The sequence below is a fragment of the Esox lucius genome, chromosome 7 (assembly GCF_011004845.1).
Source record: "Esox lucius isolate fEsoLuc1 chromosome 7, fEsoLuc1.pri, whole genome shotgun sequence".
Classification (NCBI taxonomy): Eukaryota; Metazoa; Chordata; class Actinopteri; order Esociformes; family Esocidae; genus Esox; species Esox lucius.
The window spans coordinates 15,708,799-15,730,807 of NC_047575.1; the positions used below are offsets into that span (position 1 = coordinate 15,708,799).

The window sequence follows — 22,009 nt, forward strand, 5'->3', positions numbered from 1 at the left end:
TTGATCGTGGTTCTTGCATCCTCACCCCCCCCCCCCCCCAGCCTCGAAGGACCGCCCCCCGCCCATCATCCGGCAGGGCCCATCCAATCAGACGCAGGCTGTGGGCACGGTGGCCCTGCTGCGGTGTCAGGCGTCTGGGGACCCTGAGCCCACCGTTACCTGGCTGAAGGACGGCGTCAGTCTGCTGGGGAAGGACCCTCGCATGACCCTGCTGGAGCCTGGCAGCCTGCAGATCATGAGCACCAGGGTGGGTTTAGAGGACTAGCTTAGTGGCTTAACTTCATAGTCAGTAATCCAGGCTTCCCAACCACACACACGCACGAAAACACTGAATGATTATCTCTTACACCACAACAGCTGACTCAGGCTCGGACAAGGAAGTACCCGCACCTGTGAGGTGTGTTGATTGTTTATTTTGATGTATGCAGTTTAAGGAATACGACTCATGAAAATGCTTAGATCTAATAATAAAGACAAATACAGCTTTTGTGAATTTGGTTAAGTAATTGTGGAAATGTCTTTAACCAAATCTAAAAGGGAATGTGTCCCCAGGTGTAAGCTAAAGTAATTTCCCTACCAAAGAAGAGTTAAACACCCTCAGCTGGTTCTAACAGCAACTCTGCTCTTGATAAACGGGTGGCTGTTTTTCAAAGGACATACTTCTGACTGTAAATGCATGCATACAGAGAAGGGCACTCAATTTGTTCAGCACTAACAGTATGGTGTCCCTCATGGCAACTGTCGGGGGCCATTAAGTTTCTCACTTTTTCCAGACGATTTGCCACTTGTCTTACAAAGAGCTGGAATGGCAATGAATGCTCATGTTTCCTCACTCTTCATGTCAGAACCTAAAGCCAGGGATCTCTCTGAGCTCAAAGAGTTGCAGTCTGGATCAGAATGGGTACAGATCTTAAATTGATGTAAACACATTCTCTTAGAACTAAATGTCAACATTAGTTCTCCATGGTGTTGAAGACCGTTGAGGAAGTTCAGGAGGCTAAGTTCTGGGTCTAAACTTGTTAAGAAATGCATAAATAGCTTTGTGGTGAAAAGAAGCATTTATTTACTCATATCAACTATTTATTCAGGCTTTGTTCTTCTATTCAGTCCAGCAGTATGGTATTTAAAAGACATAAAATACTTCAGCTGGCTCATAGCAGCGAACCATGCCTTGACCTTAACATCACACATAAAACCATAATTTCCAATGGGGGAGCTGACATAGTAGTATGGATGTAATTCTCTCATAATAAGGACTAGCTGTAAAAGCTGTTCTTGGTTTTATTATACAATTAATTATAACTGAAATGTTTAAATTGTCCTAAAGCATACAGATTAGACACCACTTATTATCCAACCAGATAAGTGTTTACTGTAAAGGGACAAAAGTAGATAGATTTTTGATCATTCATGGATGCAACGGTGCTAAAAGAAAAACAGAGTGGGGAGTGTAAGATAACACTCTAATTGGCATTCCCACACTCACACACACAGACACACACAGGCACACACAAATAACTTTTTCATTGTTGTATTATTTGTGTTAAATTTAAAATGTGAAGTTTTGTTTGTTGTTTTTATCCCTGTTAAATGTCTCAGACCCCAGGTAGATTAGCTGTCTCCATGGCATCAGCAAGTGTGGAACCATATAAAGAAATAAACAAAGTAGACTAGTGCTGTAGAGACACAATAGAGAAAATCACAGCAGCAAGACTCTGCTCCACTCTGTGTTCAGTCATGATTGGTTTGGCCTTGAGTCTTCCCGCCACAGTGCTCTGGTCCTTCTCTCTCTCTCGGCTTCTCCAGTCTTCCTGCCTTCTTTTCAATCTGCCGTCTGTTGTTTATGGTTTCTCTCTGCTCTCAGAGGCAGGCAGTTATGATTTGTGCATGTGTGCGTGTGCGTGTGTGTGAGTTGTTTTTTGAAGGGAGAGGAAAGAACATTTCCCATCTGATGTCAGTTGGACGTAATTCAAATGGACAATTGCAGTCAGGTTGCTTTTAAAGATGAATGGGGGCTATTGATTTGTATGTCATTTGAAGCTGTCATTTAGAGCCCGTCTCCTGGGAAGTGCTTCAAGATGCTTTAACTCAAGGACAGTGATTAGGGAGGGCGAGTGGAACCGTGTACAGCACCATTTCGCCACCATCAGAATGTGTAGAAGCTGTCCACATGGAAACACACGCGCGTGCGCGCATGCACACCTGTTCAGATGTACCTAAACACCCTTGCACGCATCTCCTCGGAATATCCATTAGACTGACCGAAGCCGCAGTCCTCCGGGCTGGATGAATAAAGCTCCGGAAAACGCAGTGGGAAAACGGAGGTAGTGCCCGTGACGACCAGGAGAGGAGGGGGCGGGAGCAGAGGGAAGGAAATCAAAAGACAGAAGCCAGTGTGTGATAGAGGGGAAGCCATGGAGAGTGAGGGAGAGCCCACCTGTCACCATTTGCCAGCATTAAATAGATTAGTATGTCTCTTTTTGGCTGTGTCTGTATCGATGATTATGATGGGGCTGAGGATGTGGAGGGCTCGACTAGCACTAAATGAAATTTATTACGAAAATTAACGTCAGCACTTTCAGGGCTCTTTTTTTCCATCTCCCTCCGCTTGGGTTTTCTTGTTCTCACCTAGTCCCTCTCTCCCGGGAGCGAGATAGGCCAGTGGAGGTTAATGCATTTGTTGTGTACTGCCTGCTGCCGAGTCCTTTCAATAGCAAAAGGTTGACAAAAGGGTTGGGAAGGCCAACTGGGATCAAGGTTGGACTAGAACGACCAATGGAACCAGGCGTCACTACCAAAATATATTGCTGTTATCAAAAAGGCAAGCCGGTTTCAATGAGCACCTAAACCCTTCATTCCTGGGGTGTTGCCTGTTTCTAGGCAGAGATGTTTGGTGGTTTCACTCTTTTTATTGTCCAGCTGTCGTTGGTTTGTGACTAGATGTTGTTGTGCTCCTCAGCTGTCTGACTCTGGGCTGTATACCTGCGTGGCCACCAGCTCCACGGGCGAGACCTCATGGAGTGCCTTCCTAGATGTCAGAGGTAGCTATGCTAACCATCCGTCCAGTCTTGTACCTCCTACCCACCACACACCAAACATCCCTTTTAGATACACTTTATTTGGATAGTCAAAATGTCCATATATATTCATAGAAATATTCACACGGGGGGTAGGCGGTTTAAGGTTAGGGATAGTAGGGATAGTGTATGTAGACAGCCAATTGAAAGTAAATGCTTGGTAAGGTTAAGGTGAGGGATGGTGTATGTAGACAGCCAATTGAAAGTAAATGCTTGGTAAGGTTAAGGTGAGGGATGGTGTATGTAGACAGCCAATTGAAAGTTAATGCTTGGTAAGGTTAAGGTGAGGGATGGTGTATGTAGACAGCCAATTGAAAGTTAATGCTTGGTAAGGTTAAGGTGAGGGATGGTGTATGTAGACAGCCAATTGAAAGTAAATGCTTGGTAAGATTAAGGTGAGGGATGGTGTATGTAGACAGCCAATACATTTTTGGATAAAGGTTATGGAAAGGGTTAGGGATAGGATAAGGTTAGGGTTTTTGTTAGTGGATAGTTAATGAAATGTTGTTGATAGTCTGTAAACCATCTTCAGATTCACTATCCAACTACGTATTACCCACCTTTTCCCTTCAATATGACAAGTCTATTTTGAAGCGGCCTTTTCTCCTTTCTTCCACTTCAGAGTCCAGCGACCTCATAGACTCCATGTCCCATAATGCCACTGCCCTCCCAGGGCCTCCCTCTAAGCCAGAGGTCACTGATGTCACCAAAAGCAGTGTCTCGTTGTCGTGGGAACCTGGTCCCGAGGAGGGTTCCCCATTCTCCTCCTACGTAATCGAGGCCTTTGGGTATGTCTGGGAACATCTGCCTCAACCGAGGCCTTAATTCATGAGCCCACACTTTCAGAGCAACGACAGATGTAGGCATTTAGATGGGCATATGAGATACTGCCACATTCAGGGCACCCGCATCCTAGGGCTTTTCCAGAATAGTCTGAATACGGTAATCCTGTACGGTCCAAAAGGTCGATCAGGGAGAACCAGTGTTGTAGTGCTTAGGCTTCAGATCAGTCATTCAGAGGGACTCATTCAGTTAGTTAAAACAGAACCAATAGGACCATAGCTGTGGAGACAGATTAGTGTGAAAGCTTCCCTTGGCTCCGCTCCCTAACTCTTCTCTGATCCGTGAGCAGTCAACTGGTCAGCAACAGCTGGCAGACAGTGGCCGACCACGTGAAGACCACGCAATTCACGGTCAAGGACCTCCGACCCAACACGGTCTACCTGTTCATCATCAGAGCGGTCAACGCCCAGGGTATTGGAGACCCCAGCCCTATGTCCGAGCCAGTTCGCACCCAAGGTACACCCAAGACCGCAGCGTGCTCGTGCGATGACGCGCCACAACGTTTTGATGGCTTTGTTCTCTGTATCCCGCTCACTCTCTCTCCTTTTCCCAGACATAAGTCCTCCAGCGCAGGGCGTTGACCATCGGCGTGTCCAGAAGGAGCTGGGCGACGTGGCGGTCAGCATGCACAATCCTGTAGTGGTCAGCTCCACCTCCGTCCAGGTCACATGGACCGTAAGTTCAACGCCTTTGCATCTGGAACCAGTGTTTGGTGCGTTGACCGTTTCTTAGGCGTTCCACTAAATAACGTGTCACTAATTATTTTGACTTGCCGAGCCAAATGATTCATTGGTTTAGATGGCGCAGGGATTATGAGGAAGTTGCATTGTGTGAGGATGCTCGCTACGAACCAGGTCGCTTTGTCGCCGTGGTGAGTTATTGTTGTCACTGAATTGGGAAGCGCAGGAAGTCAACAGCTGAATGGGGAGAGAGATGAGCCTTGTCTTCCAGGCTGGCTGCATAGAGAGAAGCGCATTAAGGTGGGTCAGGAACACAGCCAGCTCCTAGTCTTTGCTTATCTCCAACCTTCATGCTCGCAGTTTAACTTTTTTTTTTCACCCACAATGCTGTGTGTCATCCATTGTCTGGCACACCAGAACACCTACACGCTAGAGCTCTCTCTCACACACTCACACACATTCACACGCGTGTACGTACGTACACACATAACACTGAAGGTTTATGAGTAGGTGGATGCGGGTTCCAGGGACAGCTGGTGTTTCATCAATCTGCAATCGTTCGGGGTGACGCAGGAATTAAGACAAATGTTTCTCCGTGGGACAAATAGATCACCATTAGTGACAGCAGATTGTGTTTTCTCTTTTGGGAGCTGTTTGCAGTCGGCTCCTTATCTTGACGGTATTACTCTTTTTCTTTTGGCAAAGTTGTCTAATCTGCCTTCTGGAGAACCCTGCTTGGTGACAGAGGGTCTTCCACGCACCAGTCCATATACGTACACATTCACACAATCCATAAACTTCAGCACGGTACACAGCGGGGCCATTTCCCCATAGCTATTTGCCCGAGTGCATGTTATCAGATAGTAGTTTAGTTCACAACATGGCTTGTTAAGGGGAACAAGCCATGTTGAAGTTACATTTAACTTCCACTCCAGTGAAGTTACATTTCGAGATACAATCTGGCATCTTCAATTAGCTACTTAAAAATAAATATTATTACATTTTAGCATTAACAGCGAATTGGGATTCATTTCAGATTGTGCATGGGGTTTTCTTCTTCCAACATACCAGTTGTTGTCAAGCCGAATTCCATAACCTAGCGTACCTGTGCCATAAGATGACTTAGCTTGTTTATGACGTTTCCTAGCGCTGTGGCAGCGTCTAGCGGGATCAATCAGTTCTATTGCAGGTGGGGGGGGGGGGGGGGCGAGGGCGTGGGGCTCTCATAAAGCTTTTAGATTCAGGATTCATTTTGTTAATGAAATTCTAACGGGCAGCCATAGAGGCATTGCGTCTCTGTGATTTATTTGGACTGGACTGACGGTAAACAGCTGCTTTATTTGGCCTGTAAAAGCTTTCGCTTGCTTCTGCCCCTGTTAACAAGCCATTACTGTGAATTGTGTTGGGCAGCCCCTACCCAGAGCCCTCCGCTGACGCTACCCCCGTCATGGTCACGGGACTGTACAGAAAAGGAGAACGTGTGGTTAAGTCCACTCTGGCCGGGTCAAGTGTAAGAGCAGACCTGTTTTGCTGGTCTGCTTGCTGTGCAGTGTATTTAAATGGACTTCCGGAGTACAGTAGTAATGACTCAGTGTTGATGAACACCAAGTTTAATGTTAAAGGAGAAACGTTTCTGTAACCTTACCTCGAGTTATTGACCAGCACCTTTCAACTCACAATATACAGTTAATGCTTTTTGGATAAAATACTGTTCTCTCTATTCCCCTTCTTCAGGTAGAGAACCCTTCCCAGTTCATCCAGGGATATCGTGTTCTGTACAGGCAGACATCAGGACTGCCTTCCCCAGGTGCCTGGCAGGTACAGGATCTCAAGGTCCCCTCGGAGAGAGACGTGGCTTTGTCTGGCCTGAAGAAGGGCGTGGTCTACGAGATAAAAGTCCGCCCGTACTTCAACGAGTTCCAGGGAGCAGACAGTGAATCAATGACAGCACGCACCTTGGAAGAAGGTAATGAGACGACTTCGTAGCAACGCCACAAACAGTTGCATTGGCAACTGTGTCAGAGGCATTATTATTCACTTTGTCAGAAACTCTTGATTGAATTTTGTATTTCAGCCCTGCTTACTTGCTACCTCTGGTAATGGCCACATACATTAAAGAGAAATGTCATTAAACCCACCACCCCCACGTACTCCCCACCACACGCCCACACACAAACACACTCACACACAAACGGCAAACAAACGAACAGAAGAAAGCTCAACTGAAGACACATTAAGTTAGAGTAATGCAGTAGCAGATCTCCCAGACATCTCTGCTCAGTGGGGGGCTGTGATTGGTCTGTGTGGCTGTGGGCGGCCTGTCTCCTGTGACTCTGGCTCCACCCCATTTTGTTCTCTCTCCGTGCTATCACTAGACCCCTGCAGTCACAGTGCTCGCCATGCCTCCCGGCCCATATAACATTCAGCATGTTACATCCCTCCTGCTGCATTCCTCTTATTATTTGCTTCATTCTTCTTTCTTTCCTTCTCTCTCCCCTAAATAAAACATTCCTTTGTGGTAAAAAACAAAACACCGATGTCCGCCGGAGATTGGAACAGAAGCTCAAGTAATGTGGGTGTCTCAAGTTCAGATTAAAATTCACTAACACAATTGGGCCCACACATTAGCTGTTATCCAATTGTACCTCTCCGAGCATGCTCAGCCTTCCCCTATGTAGCCGCTTCTCTCCAGAGCTGAGGCCCACCTGGAGCAGCCGACTGTAGCCATGCTAGCTACATTTCACTGATATACAATTCAGAAGCTAATTCAAATGGATTTTTCATTGACTGTATAATGCCATTACACAATGTAGAGCTTTTCAATTGAGTTAAGTCCTGTGTTATCCCAACCAATCAATCTGATTTGAATGAGTTGTACCATAGGAATACATAGATTGCAAGTGCACAGTATGAAATAGCTGTGTTGGTCTGAATAAATGAATAAGGATCCTTCTCTGGGTACTATAGTGTTCTCCCTCTACGCTATAAAAGCAGTAGATAGGTCTTTAGCTGTCTTTTTAGCCTACATGTTTTTTATAGCAATACATAATGCATCACTCATAGTTATGAGATGTATATTCGATATTAGATTCACAGCATGTTAATGGTTGCGTTGGTGGCTTGTCAGGCTTGAACGTCAAGCCTTGTAGGTGATGAAGATGAGACGGCAAAAGAGATTCCCCAGAGTACCAATCAGACTCACTAACTGGGCAACAGAATATGGTCGAAGACAGTTGGGACAGATGGCAAGCTCCAAAATGGTTTACTGCCATTGGAAAATTCAAGCTGGAAACTTCTCTGTTACTTTTGGCCTTGTTTGGATAATTTATATATATTTTTTTGTATTACACCATACAGCTTTTGAAGGTGAAAGGTCTGTGGGCTTTGTCTGCAATGTCCTACCGGTGATGTGGAGATTTGAAACCCACCAACGTGTGTTTCCCAGGGTGTCACTTGACATTTGACGAGGCACTCCTCAGGTCCCGTCTTTGCCGGTGATACGTTAAAGAGCTAATGGTCTTATTAGCATCTCTTTCATTACTGTGCACCAGAATGGAGTGCTTTCATTTAGCTCAGATATGCATAATGTGCTGCATTTTGCTTGCAGCTAGTGCCTGCATGTGACTGGGTGTGACACTGGTAATCCATTACTGTGACGCCAGGCCCTTCATCACAGGCCCGGTCTGTGCCCTGTCTGGGATCCACATGCCGGCTATGCTCTGTTCTGGAAGGGCACTGTGAAAGGTTATCGGTACCTTTAGTAAAGACTGATCGGGCCTCGGAAATGAGTGGGGCTGGGCAGATCAAAAGTCAATGGTATTGTCTGCTAGATGGACTGTCACAGTAGAGTTCCCTAAACCTACGAAGACACCAAGAGACCTCTACTCTGATGTGGCTTTAAAAGCTTCAGGGGAGAGAAACGAGCGACAAAGGAATGAGGAATGTTCAAAAGAAAGACTTAATTATATGAGACAGAGGTTGGAGAGGAAAATTAAGCGAGACAGTCGCGAGTGTTCAGAGTGGAGTGCGGCCGTGGAGGTGGAGCTCACAAGCTCATTTTCTTTAACACCGCGGCATCATGGCTTGCTGCTACTACAGTGAACGGCTGCCTCATTGAACCACTGTTTAAATATAAATCAAGGCAACGCTCTCCACTGTGCTCTGGTAACCAGCAGGCGGTAGCAGCGGTTTCTATCCCAATGAGAATACGCGGTGATACGTTGATGCGTTTGGTTTTGTTGTTTCGGCTCACGCAGCGCCCAGCGGTCCCCCTCAGCAGGTGACAGTTCTCACAGCGGGGAGCCATAACAGCACCTCAATCAGCGTGTCCTGGGATCCGCCTCCCGTGGACCACCAGAACGGCATCATCCAGGAGTACAAGGTACAGAGCGGCAACCCCAACTGCACGGCAGTCTGCTCGCACGCGGGTGCATAGATTCGCCGTCTGCGTGCGTTGTCTGCGAATATCGATATGACAAGATCCTGTCTGTGTGGGTCTGTGTGTGTTTGTGTCTCCCTCTGTTTTGTAGATCTGGTGCCTGGCGAACGAGACGCGCTACCATGTGAATAAGACGGTGGACGCAGCAATCCGTTCGGTGGTGGTGGGGGGCCTGCAGGCGGGGGTGCAGTATCGGGTGGAGGTGGCGGCAGGCACCAGTGCCGGGGTGGGGGTGAAGAGCGAACCCCAACCCATTATTATAGGTAAGACACACACCGCCGTGGCTCGTGGCCCGACCCAGGTAATAACCCTGACCTGACTTACAGACTGATCCATTTATCACGCTTGAAAGAAAACCACAATTGTGCGTTTTTCGCCGTTCACAAGCTGAAGCTGTGGCGAGTTCTGTAAGGGGGCCTCCGTGCATGGCGATCCATCAGGAAATCAATGGTTTTTCATTTAGCGTGGTGTCCAGTAACAGTGTGGCGAGTGTCGTTAGCCGTGTCGATAATCCCCCTCAGTATCTGTGCGGGCCGAGTCACTAACCAAATAGACTGTGTTATTCGGGTGGGCTTATCAGCCTATCACATCATATCAAACAGCCGAAGGATGCCCCAAATATATAGGCTTAAAATCAATAGCAGAGCCAGGCCAGACGCTCTTCATCTGTGACTTTTGACTGATGTGTGTGGAAAATATCCTTAACGGCCAGGGCAAGGCAAACAGAGGTCTGTGGACTGAAGCTTAATGACTGGGGCTGGTGCTCCGGCTCACGCTGGAGACTGTGAATCTAATTTCACAGCACAGTAGCTGCGGCGGAAAATCAAACTCCGTCCGAGCTGCTCTGTCAATCTCCCAATCTCTGCGCCGGAATTGATGAGAGCACTGACGAATTGATGAACTCTCTGCCAACGTGCTGCCGTTTTTTTATGGTTTATCTGATATTGTTTATCCATAATGCTTCGTCGTGTTGTATGGTTTTAATCCTATTAAGTAACTGAGATGATTGTGTCATTCTGACCTTTCTTAGAGTAAGTAAAATCATATGCTGAAGACAGGGAATGAACTATTGACAAAATGACTTTTTTAGCTAGTGACTGGTATGGTCCTACTGGCCAACAGCATCCAGACGTTGCCCCGTGACGTCGTCCCTTGGACATCGCCCCTCTGACGTCGTCCCTCTGACATCATCCCTCTGACAGTGTTCCTCTGACGTTGCCCTTCTGACGTCACCCCTCTGATGTCATCCCTCTGACAGTGTTCCTCTAACGTTGACCATCTGACGTTGTCCCTCTGACGTCGCCCTTCTGACGTCACCCCTCTGACATCGTCCCTCTGACAGTGTTCCTCTGACGTTGCCCTTCTGACGTCACCCCTCTGATGTCATCCCTCTGACAGTGTTCCTCTGACGTTGCCCATCTGACGTTGTCCCTCTGACGTCGCCCTTCTGACGTCATCCCTCTGACAGTGTTCCTCTGACGTCGCCCTTCTGACGTAACCACTCTGACGTCGCCCATCTGACGTCGTCCTTCTGACAGTGTTCCTCTGACGTCACCCCTCTAACATCATCCCTCTGACGGTGTTCCTCTGATGTTGCCCCTCTGACGTCGTCCCACTAACGTCTTCCCTCTGACTGTGTTCCTCTGACCTCACCCCTTTGACAATGTTCTTCTGACGTTGTCCCTCTGATGTCCCCCCTCTGACGTCGTCCCTCTGACATTGTTCTTCTGATGACGCCCCTCTGACGTCGTCCCTCTGAGAGTGTTCGTCCGATGTCACCCTTCTGACAATGTTCCTCTGATGTTGTCCCTCTGACGTCGTCCCTCTGACGTCGTCCGTCTGACGTTGTCCCTCTGACGTCGGCCCTCTGACGTCGGCCCTCTGAGAGTGTTCCTCTGATGTTGCCCATCTGACGTTGTCCCTCTGATGTCCCCCCTCTGACGTCATCCCTCTGACGTTGACCCTCTGACGTCAGCCCTCTGATGTCATCCCTCTGAAGGTGCCCCTCCTCTCCTGTCCCCTGCTGTCTCTGTCAGGTGCGGAGCTGCGTGATGTCATGACGGGGGCGGAGGGCAATAACAGTATCTCCGATGTGGTGAAACAGCCGGCCTTCATCGCCGGGCTGGGCGGGGCCTGTTGGATTGTCCTCATGGGCTTCAGTGCCTGGCTCTACTGGAGGAGGAAGAAGAGGAAAGGCCTCAGCAACTACGCAGGTCAGTCACAGACCTGACCTAACACAGCTGCAAAGACCTGATGAGATATCGTGCAAGAACACTTCAGTGTAGACCAGCTTTCCCAGCTGCGTTTAGACATCCGGGTCTCGCGTGAGTTAGTTGAGTCCCGGAGGTGAGAGACAGAGGTGTTTTGCAGAATGGTGTACTCTATAATTTAATGCTGAAAAAGTCTGCGGTATTCAGCTCAAATGAAAATGAGCCCTGTTTGCTTTCATCTACTGTGCCCCTATGTGCATTGGCTGTGAACACAATTCCATCAAAACGGCACTGTAACAATCAAATCCACTCATTTGAAATAAGTAATTTACATTACATTTCATTAAGGGACCGTGACTCAGGTTGGTTACACATTAGGCATAAATGTATTGTTCAGTGTGAGGTATGCAATTTTTTGATTACCCCTCCCAGCAGGGATTTTAGCATGTAGCTATGGACAATGCATATTATAATGTTTATTGCTATCACCATGCTTCATTGGCTGTGGGGAACATCATGGTGATTATCTAATTCAATTGTGATTTATTTTATTCACTAGCGCTGCTCTGATCCTTCAGCAAATATTTTCAATATCCAGTTCAATGTTTCTGTCTCCTTTTTGCTGTCTGCTTTGTGTCTCACCCTCCATAATCTAGGTACACTTTTTTCCTCAACTTCCATAATTTAGGTACTCTTTGTATCTCCCACTCTTCATAGTCAAATTACTCTTTGTATCTCTTTTCATAATAATCTAGGTACTCTTTGTATCTGTCACTCTTCTTAATCTAGGTACATGTGTTATTTTTCACTCTTCATAGTCTAGGTACTCTTTGTATCTTTCACTCTTCATAATCTTGGTACACTTTTTATCTCTTTCTCTTCATAATAATCTAGGTACTCTTTGTATCTCCCACTTTTCATAATCAAGTTACTCTTTTTATCTCTTTCTCTTCATAATAATCTAGGTACTCTTTGTATCTGTCACTCCTCTTAATCTAGGTACATGTGTTATCTTTCACTCTTCATAATCTTGGTACACTTTTTATCACTCACTCTTCATAATGTAGGTACATGTGTTATCTCTCACTCTTCATACTCTAGGTACATGTGTTATCTTTCACTTTTCATTATCTAGGTATTCTTTGTATCTCTCACTTTTCATAACGTAGGTACATGTGTTATCTCTCATTTTTCATAATCTAGGTATTCTTTGTATCTCTTACTTTTCATAATGTAGGTACATGTGTTATCTCTCACTTTTCATAATGTAGGTACATGTGTTATCTCTCACTCTTCATAATCTAGGTATTCTTTGTATCTCTCTCTTTTCATAATGTAGGTACATGTGTTATCTCTCACTCTTCATAATCTAGGTATTCTTTGTATCTCTCACTTTTCATAACGTAGGTACATGTGTTATCTCTAATTCTTCATAATCTAGGTATTCTTTGTATCTCTCACTTTTCATAATGTTGGTACATGTGTTATCTCTCACTCTTCATGATCTAGGTATTCTTTGTATCTCTCACTTTTCATAATGTAGGTACATGTGTTATCGCTCACTCTTCATAATCTAGGTATACTTCTTAAATTTCACTCTTCATAATCTAGGTACTCTTTGTATCTCTAATTTCCTCTAAACATCTCTCATCCTTCATAATCTATACTCAGGTAGTAAGTACTCTTTGTCACATTTTCCCCATTAAAATATGAAAATGTTTTGTCACATAGTTTTTTTCTCTTCATTATCAACTTCGATATCAAAAGTCTACACACCTTATTGAAAATTAGACTTTTGTAAAGGGCGAAATCAAAACAAATCATGTCAGGTGTTTTTCACATTAAATATTCATCTTGAACAATACTCATGTGAAATACACTTAAATACACAGTTTTCTGTGTATAATACAAAATATTGAATCAGGTTTGATAAATATGCACACCAAACATCTAATGCTTTGTGGAAAAACCTTTTGCTTGGATTACAGCAGTAAGTCAGTTTGGATAGGTTTGTATCAGCTGGGATTTTGTAATTCTACCCCACTTTCCCATGCAGAAGAGTTCCAGCTCAGTCAAATAGCGAGGGGAACTCTTGTGCTCAGCCGCCTCTAGGTCAGTCCACAGATTCCCTATAGGATTGAGATATGGGTGAATGACTGGGTCATTCCAGGACACTGATCTTGCTTTTTGCAAGCAATTTCTTTTTTGAGTTGGTTATGGGCTTCAGAACGTTGTCTTGGTGAAAATGTTCTTGAACATTTTTGGGCCGAGAGATGAAAGTTTTGCACTGACGTTGTCAGGAACGCCCCCGTCCCACAGAAGAGAAGCAGCCCTGTGATATGATGCTGATGCCACCATGCTTGACTGTGTACTTTGGTTTAATGCAGTTTGGGCTTATTTCAATGAAGAAGAAAAAGTTATTTGTGCCATCTTGTCTCCACTTGAAATTATGGTCTTCACAGTGTCCCATGATAGTGATGTAATGCCTTCGTTTATATTCCTCGCCTGATCGAACTTTCAGCAGTAAGATCTTTTGCTAGCTCCTTGTGAAAATCCTATAGGAACATTTGCTTTTAGTTATGGCTAATGAGAACAACTTGAACTGATGTCAGGTAATATTATATAGTAATTGGAATGTGATTAGAAAACATTTTCCATTCCCAGTATACCAAGGCATTGAATAATTGTTTTGATGTTCAAAGGAAATGATTTATTATTGTTAGCTATTTCAGCCTTTACAAAAGCCTTTACAAAAGCAGCATAATCAATAAGGGTGTGTAGCCCTTGTCTCACTCACTCTCCATAATCCAGGTACTCTTTGTCTCTCACCCTCTATAACTCCAGGTACTCTTTGTCTCTCACCCTCTATAACTCCAGGTACTCTTTGTCTCTCACCCTCTATAACTCCAGGTACTCTTTGTCTCTCACCCTCTATAACTCCAGGTACTCTTTGTCTCTCACCCTCTATAACTCCAGGTACTCTTTGTATCGTTCACCCTTGATTGTCAAAAGGATGTCAATAGTCAAAGGGATGGTGTTGCATCTTTTTGATGTCTGTCGTTTTGTTCATGTTTTTTTTACGCTGAAGTTGCATCGACTGCGTGGACAGGCTTTTAACACTCACACTCTCCTTGTCTTTTTGTTTTGCAGTTCAGTCCTTCACCTTTACCCGTGCAGGTATTGGCCATTTGTCCTGTCTTCTCACCTTAGTTTGGATATTGGACTGCAGCAATAGAATGTATTTGAGAAAATGTAATATTGAAATAGCTTGAATCACATTCACTGTTGACAGAGCACTCGTCTGATTAAAGTTCTTCCCTGTCTTTCTTTCCTCCTTCCCATCTATCTCTGGTTGGACCACAGTGACATTTCAACGAGACAGAGGCCTGATTGGAAATGGAAGGTGAGGACCATACCTCTAAGGATATTGCATTAAAAAAAAGAATATCCTTATTAAATCACTCAACACTCCAAACACTCCAAACCCGCTGTCTTTGTTCTTTGAGTACAGTAGCAAAACAAAAGCATTAGAAGTGATAATCCATCCCTTGTGGAACTCCATGGATGCTGGTGTGATGACAGGACAGGTCTGTGGTGTTTGATCAACCTTCACAGAGGGCACAGACTCATTGGAATATGAAAAGATAGTTATGACGGTTGGACTGCCTTTATGCTTCAACGAACCTCCACTTATTCATGATGATGCGAATCGTGCGTTGATGTATCGATTGATTGAGTCATCAGTCACTCCCGGCAAATGATCAGAAAAACAATTAATGCTGGCAGAGCAGGTTATTTTATTGGCCGGTTCATCCCGGTGCGGCAGGACCGGTGGCGGCGTTGCCAGAGGGGTGATGAATTTGCCTGTCGACAGGCGGGGAGCGGCACACCTCCAGAATGCCAGCATATGTAACGATGTAAGGAGATAATGACTCAATGGTGGGAGGCCGGAGAGGAGCCTCTAAAGTCCTGCTGAATCACAGGCAGAGAGACGAGCAGGCAGGCAGGTATGCAGACAGATGTGCAGACAGGCAGACAGACAAGTAGGCGCCGACAGGCAGAAAGATGGGCAGACGGTCAGGTAAGCAGAGACAGGCAAACATATGGACTGGAAGGAAGACAGACAGACAGAGACCAACAGTTTAAGAATGTGTAGGACCTTTTTTCTACTTGGCATCTATTCTAGTCTGCCTGACAAGATATAATATACACTGCTCAAAGAAATTAAGGGAACACTTAAATCACACATAGGGTCTCGATGAAGGAAACATTAAAGATTAAAATATTTACTGTACATTGTGTTATTCGTTGAGAACAAATTAATGTAACAACGGTCAATGAAAACCAAAATCACCAACCGATTGAGGGCTGGATTCAAACTCACACCGAAAATCAAAATAAACAATTTAAATCACAGGTTGTTCCAACTTGCTTGAATTTCCTCACGGCAACTCACAATGTAACTCAGTAGTGTTTATGGGCCCCACGTGCCAGTATGGACTCCTGACAACGTCTGGGCATGCTCCTAATGAGATGGCGGATGGTGTCCTAGGGGACCTCCTCCCAGATCTGGATCAGTGCATCAGTGAGCTCCTGGACAGTCTGCGGCGCTACTTGGTGGCGTCGGATGCAGCGATACATAACGTCCCAGAGGTTCTCATTTGGATTCAGGTCTGGTGCCTTCATCATCCTGGAACTGCCTACACACTCATTGTCCTACACCAGCAGGAACCCAGGGCCCACTGCACCAGCAGAAGATCTGACGTTGGGTCTGAGAACTCCTTTGTGTGGCGAGGTTGTAGCTAACAACAGTCAGGGTACTGTTGGCTAGCACATGGAGGTCTGTGCGACCCTCCAAGGGGTATGCCTCCCCAGACCATCACTGACCCACCACCAAATCGGTCATGCTGGATGATGTTGCAGGCAGCATAACGTTCACCACGGCGTCTCCAGACTCTTTCATGTCTGTCACATGCACTCAATGTGAACCTGCTCTCATCTGTGAAGAGAACGGGGCACCAATGGCGGACTTGCCAATTCTGGTGTTCACTGGCAAATGCCAATCTAGCTGCACGGTGCTGGGCTGTGAGCACAGGTCCCACTAGAGGACGTTGGGCCCTCATGCCACCCTCATTTGGTCAGAAACATGCACACCTGTAGCCCGCTGGAGGTAATTTTCTAGGTATCTCCTTCATGCTCTTGAGACTGTACTGCGAGACACAGCAAACCTTCTTGCGATGGCACGTATCGATGTGCCATCCTGGAGGAGCTGGACTACCTGTGCACTAGCAAAATGCAAAACTAGAGAAGAATCAGTCAGGAAGGATAACGGGAGAGCAATTGTCTGTGGCCACCACCTGCAAAACCATTCCCTTTTTGGGGGTTGTCTTGCGGTTGCCTCTCCAGTGCACTTGTTGTTACTTTCATATGCATCAAAACCAAAAGTGACATTGATTCACTATCGATTATGCTCCCTAACTGGACAGATTGATATCCCTGTTCTTAAATTGAGTTGGTGTTACACTGTGATGATTACGTGTTCCTGTAATTTTTCTGAGCAGTGTGTGTATATATATATATAGCATATACAAAACTTTCTGTAGCCTAACTCTGAATACTATTGAGTTAAGTAGCACTGGCTGAATACCACTGCTGTGGTAATTCCACTGGACAATGACTAGCTGAGAATATGAAGAAAGCTCCCAAGGAACGAACCAGGCTCTTCCTTGCCCTCTCTCTTTCCTTCGCTCTGCTGCCAGTTGTCTCCCCTCTCGTTTTCTCTCCCTTGTCACACCTGAGCAGGCAGATCCAGCCCAGAGCTTAAACAAATGCAGCAACTACACTAAAAATAAACATTGTTGTGTTCCCTTTGCACACACACGTGTGTGTATGTGTGCGTATACGTGCATGGCCTTGTGTACATATATATATGTGAACATGCCTGTATGATTTCATATGGAAATGACTCCCATCATTGTTTAAACACCTTTGAGCCATCACAAGTCAGATGTGAACAATTCCCTGAGCGCTTGGCAAGCTTGGCTTAAAGGAAAACGAGTTCTTTGATAATTTAACAAAGGCATGTGAGAAATGTGACTGAAGCCTACATCCGTACCAGCAGTAAGATAAGGCAATAGTTCATTTAAATCCTCCTAGCGACAACAACCAAAAATATATATTTCTGCATTTATTTCAGACAATGGAGTGAAATTGCCAATTTCCTGTGCAATATGGGAGGGGTGGTTTCAATAAACCAGCCTATGAACGTTGCTGTGTGTGTTGCTATGGAGATGCTCCTACCCAACCACCCTGGGCTGCCAGAAGGCCCTCCATGATTCTAAATGTAATATGCAAATTTCTGTAGTGCTGCGCTCTAAAACGGATTTAATGTCTGCGCGTTTAGTCCTGGTCTGTTTCTCTAGGGGGTCTTAAGGGCTCTAAAGCCCAGTGCTGATTTATAGACTTGTCAATTTTTTTCTGTCTCTCTGTTTGGTTGTTTATTGTTACCTCCAGGCTGCTCCAGAGGACCAGTTACGCTGAATGAGGTTTCACAGCAATTTGTGGTTGAAGCCGTCGGTATAACAACATGTGTGAAAATGAATAATATTGCGGCGATTCAGATGGCACCAGATTTTTAGCTAATAGTAATCTCTCTTTTTGCCACCCTGCCTCCCTCTCTCTTATTCTTTCTGTGTCCTTCTCTTCTCTTTCTATCTCTAACACAGTCGTCCTGGGCTTCTGAAAGCCGGTGACCCAGGGTTCCCTTGGTTAGCTGACTCCTGGCCCTCCACCAGTCTGCCGTCCAATGGGGGCTTGGGAGGACCTAAGGACCGGGGCAACTTTGGTCGAGGAGGTAAAAACTCTGAGATGTAACTGCCAGTTTAACAGAACCAAACCCAGGGCACCAGAGAATGAGGGTTGAGAGAGGGCTGACCTAGACTGTCCCAGCTGACCACTGTGTCACACTAGGCCATGGTCCCATAGTGAGGTCATGGGTCAAGTGTCATGTTGGAAACGTGTGCCCAGAGTGTGAGGCTGTGAATTAATGTATGAGTTGCATGCATTATTCAGCCTGGAGGGTATCCCTCAGCAGGCAGGAACTCTGACAGGCCATCTCATACTCCAGCCTTGTCTCCAGTCCATCTCCTCGCTATAAAATCCAGTCTGACTTTGAAAATAGTGTGTGTTCGTTCATTCTATCTGTGCATGATTGGTTTACTACTCCTGTTTACTAGACCAAGACCCACAGGCACAACCAAAGAACAATTTAGGATTTCAAGGTCTTGGTAAAACCTTTTAATTCTAGGTATAACTATTTCAGTTCCAGGTAGAAACCTTTGGTTAGTGTGTAGAACACTTTTTGATTCAATGTGGAACCTTTCCACAGGATTCTGCCAGGTTCTACAGGGGGAACCTTATCTAGGTTTTTAGACGTGTTTGTGGGAGAGCGTTGGCAGTATGTTGTGTGTGTGTGTGGGCATTTGAGAGTGATAGAATGTGGGTATTGGTGCCATTCTCCCATAGCTCATTTAGCTCCCACCAGGCTGATGAGAGGCCCTGGGCCCCTATGGTCAGAGCTGAAGGTCAGCCCAGTGTGACGGGCCCTCTCCCTTGACACAGCCCCAGTCCCCTGCAGGGTTTTGCGTGGCGAGGTTGTAATTATTCTGCTAGCTAATCACTTTAATTTATCTCAGCTCGTTTGAGACCAGTTTAACTAATACCATTGAAACGACGGGGTGTGCTAATGTGTTCTACACTGACCTTAAAGATAGCTAACTTTAACTCACCGCACCTGTGCCCGTTTCCCCCTCTGTCTCGTCTCAGATGTGTTGCCCTCTGGAACCGGGGAGAAAACTGGCACCATGTTGTCCGATGGTGCCATCTACAGCAGTATAGACTTCACTGGGAAGGCGGGCTACAGCAGCCCGGCACGGGGCAGCCAGGCCACACCCTATGCCACCACTCAGATCCTGCAGTCCAACAGCTTCCATGAGCTGGCCGTGGACAGGCCGGATCCCCGCTGGAAGGCTTCCCTGCGAGCCCAGCAGGAGATGACCAACCTGGGCTACTCCCTGACCGACGGCCGGCCCGGCAACGGTACGCGCTGGAGGAAACACAACGGGGGGGGGGGGGCTGGGGGGGGTCGCAGCTTTTTTTGAATACGTTCTCGAGTGTGTCCTTAGATGTGTTACATGCTCCACAGGAGAGTGCCCTGGAACATTGCATCAGATGGTAGCTCGGGTTGAATAGTCAGAGCGAAGCTTTAGCGTTCATATATGGCTTTTTTGAATGACAATAGCCTTGAGAAGTAGATGGCGGAAGACACGAGAGAGATAGAAAGTCTGGAATCGATAAAGGAAGACAGTATTTTCAGTGGGGTGTTTGGAAAAGGGAGCAGAGTTGAATGTTGAGTGGAATGAGCAGACAGAGAGCACAGTAAACTAGTTAGAGGAGGGGGGATGTTATATTTACATTTTCATTGAAAATGGACCCTGAGGATGTTGTTGTTAATCGCTCCTCTCTCTCTATGTTGATTTTTGCTCCTCAGCCCCTGGAGTTTTTCTAGCCCAGAAATGTCAGAAAATTAAGCCACATTTTTTTGGATTAATTTGATTAGCAGAGGCAGGATTCCTTTGTGTTTTGACCCATGGACATACAATTAGCCTGGCTGTGCCAAGCAGAGCTGTTTTGCAGGGGGGACTCAGTGTGTTCTGTTGGTTGTCCAGCGATTCTCCAGTGTGCTCTGGGCTGTATGCCCAGAAGACTGCTGCTTACCTGAGAGATAAGAAACAAGAGAGAAAGAAGAAGAATGAACGAACGGACGGATGGAGGGAGGGAAGGACGGAGGGTCCCAGCCCCAAGCCCCGGTGCCTATTTAGGAAATGTCAACACAGAGGAAAAAGTCTTAGTGCTCCGTCAGCACACTGAGCAGAAAGATAATAAGAGCCAGGTGGGGGTGGAAGACAGGGAGAATACCCAGGTGATGATAAAATAGCTTTCCAAGCAGCAGTGCGTGTGTGTGTCTGCATCTGTGTGTGTGTGTGTGGGTATGTGTGTGTGTGTCCCATGGTGTAGGGTAAGTAGTATCATCTCATTAAAATTCACAGCCTGGGGGCTGTAGGGATATCTCTGTATCATGGGCCAAACACCGGGCTGTTGAGAAACACAGGGCTGACACTATCTCTGATTTTTCTTCTCTCTTTCTCTTTCTTCCTCTCAGGTGGAAAGGGCGGCAAGAAAAAGAAGTCGAAGGGCGGGTCGAAGGCATCCAAATCCAACGGGTCGTGTTGGGTCAACATGCCCCTGCCTCCCCCCCCCATGCACCCTCTACCAGGCACCGAGGTGGACCACTACCCCCCAGAGAACCACGGAGGAGGGTAAGAGGACCTCTCCCCACTTGCAATTGGAATTAGGTGTTGCGTTTAGGGTGGAAGGTTGTGTGTAGGGTTAGTTGTTTGGTGTTATGGTTAGGGGATGTGGGAAATAGGATTTTGAATGAGAATACTCCTCAAAAGTACTCCTCAATGCTCCTCAAAGTCCTCAAAAGGATCGTTAAACAGTGTGCGGGGGTGTGCATGTGTACCTGTGCGTATGGGTGTGTGCGTTTGTGCATGCGTCTCTAGTGTGTGTGCTCAATTAGAGTAGAGGGCCGAACACAGAGCAGCGGGAGTAGGACCCCGCGGCTTTGAGGCCGCCAACTGGCACGTGCTGCTCTCATTATAATGACCACTTCATCACTCTAATTGGTATTGCCACATAAAGACACTGTATCTGTTTGATACTCCTTGTCCAGTTGAATAACCTTCCCCAATAGATACTGGGGTAATATGCACTAAGGACTGTTGCTGTGCGACGACAAATGTGACATTTCTAAATGATATCTTCGAAATCTCAGAAAGCGTATACATTTCTGCATTCCATTTCCTGCCTTTGTAATTACAAACAGCAGCAAGTCCGAGTAATTCCCCAAGTCCCCAGACTGATAGATAGAACCCTCAGACACCAGGGTTGTTCATGGTCTGGAAAAATCAGTAGAAAGATAAGCAAATTGTCTGTTTGTCTATTTAACCAGTACACCACTGAGAGCTGGTTACTTTGAACCAGATGTAACACACTCATAAAAGCACCTTTGACACACACGTCTACAAACAGTAATGTTTCAACATAAGGCTTTAGTCTGGATTTGTTCTAGTCTGGATTTGTTTCCTTGCTGTCGCAGGTATGACAGCGACAGTTGGGCCCCTCCCCTTCCTGTCCAGACCTACCTCCACCAGGGAATGGATGATGACCTGGAGGAGGAGCGAGTGCCCACCCCGCCCATCAGGGGAGTGGCCTCCTCTCCTCCAGCAGTTCCCTACAGCCAACCGTCATCCTCCTCTCTAAGCTCCACCCACCATGAGGAGATGCAGTCCATGCTGCAGGCCCACCTGGATGAGTTGACCCGAGCCTACCAGTACGAAGTGGCCAAACAGACCTGGTGAGGAAGACTTCCTGGACATGTCTGAATGTCTGTCTTTCTTCGGGCTACCTTAACTTTCACAGTGGTCTTTCATCAAAGTGGCGGTAGAGCATTTATGAACCTCCCTAGGTCTGGGCAGAGACGATGTCTTTGTGTCTGTAGAGCAAAATGTGAATCAACAACAGACCTTCCTACCGGTTTTTGTGGTATTAAGTATCCACTTTCCGCTGTGAGATGAGAAGAAGAACAGCGTTTTTGTTTTCTTTTGATTGGCCACAGGTACTGGTTAGACTTGACTGAAT

At 46.2% G+C, this 22,009-nt stretch overlaps 1 protein-coding gene across 9 annotated transcripts in view; it reads left to right on the forward strand.

Annotated features, from left to right (window-relative positions):
• The window catches only part of LOC105010784 (roundabout homolog 2), a 155,371-nt gene that overhangs the window by 128,893 nt on the left and 4,469 nt on the right, over window positions 1–22,009 (forward strand). For 5 of the 9 annotated variants that reach the window (XM_029121167.2, XM_029121164.2, XM_029121165.2 and 2 more), the window contains 15 exons: window positions 42–247; window positions 2,960–3,041; window positions 3,700–3,865; window positions 4,210–4,376; window positions 4,474–4,595; window positions 6,335–6,566; window positions 8,857–8,981; window positions 9,130–9,301; window positions 11,075–11,251; window positions 14,399–14,425; window positions 14,612–14,651; window positions 17,974–18,101; window positions 19,073–19,345; window positions 20,469–20,625; window positions 21,468–21,725. In XM_029121167.2, the coding sequence (XP_028977000.1) occupies window positions 42–247; window positions 2,960–3,041; window positions 3,700–3,865; window positions 4,210–4,376; window positions 4,474–4,595; window positions 6,335–6,566; window positions 8,857–8,981; window positions 9,130–9,301; window positions 11,075–11,251; window positions 14,399–14,425; window positions 14,612–14,651; window positions 17,974–18,101; window positions 19,073–19,345; window positions 20,469–20,625; window positions 21,468–21,725 (2,332 nt within the window). The remainder of the gene's footprint in view (window positions 1–41; window positions 248–2,959; window positions 3,042–3,699; window positions 3,866–4,209; window positions 4,377–4,473; window positions 4,596–6,334; window positions 6,567–8,856; window positions 8,982–9,129; window positions 9,302–11,074; window positions 11,252–14,398; window positions 14,426–14,611; window positions 14,652–17,973; window positions 18,102–19,072; window positions 19,346–20,468; window positions 20,626–21,467; window positions 21,726–22,009) is intronic. The other 4 variants (XM_029121166.2, XM_034293368.1, XM_029121170.2 and 1 more) reach the window with 1 other exon arrangement.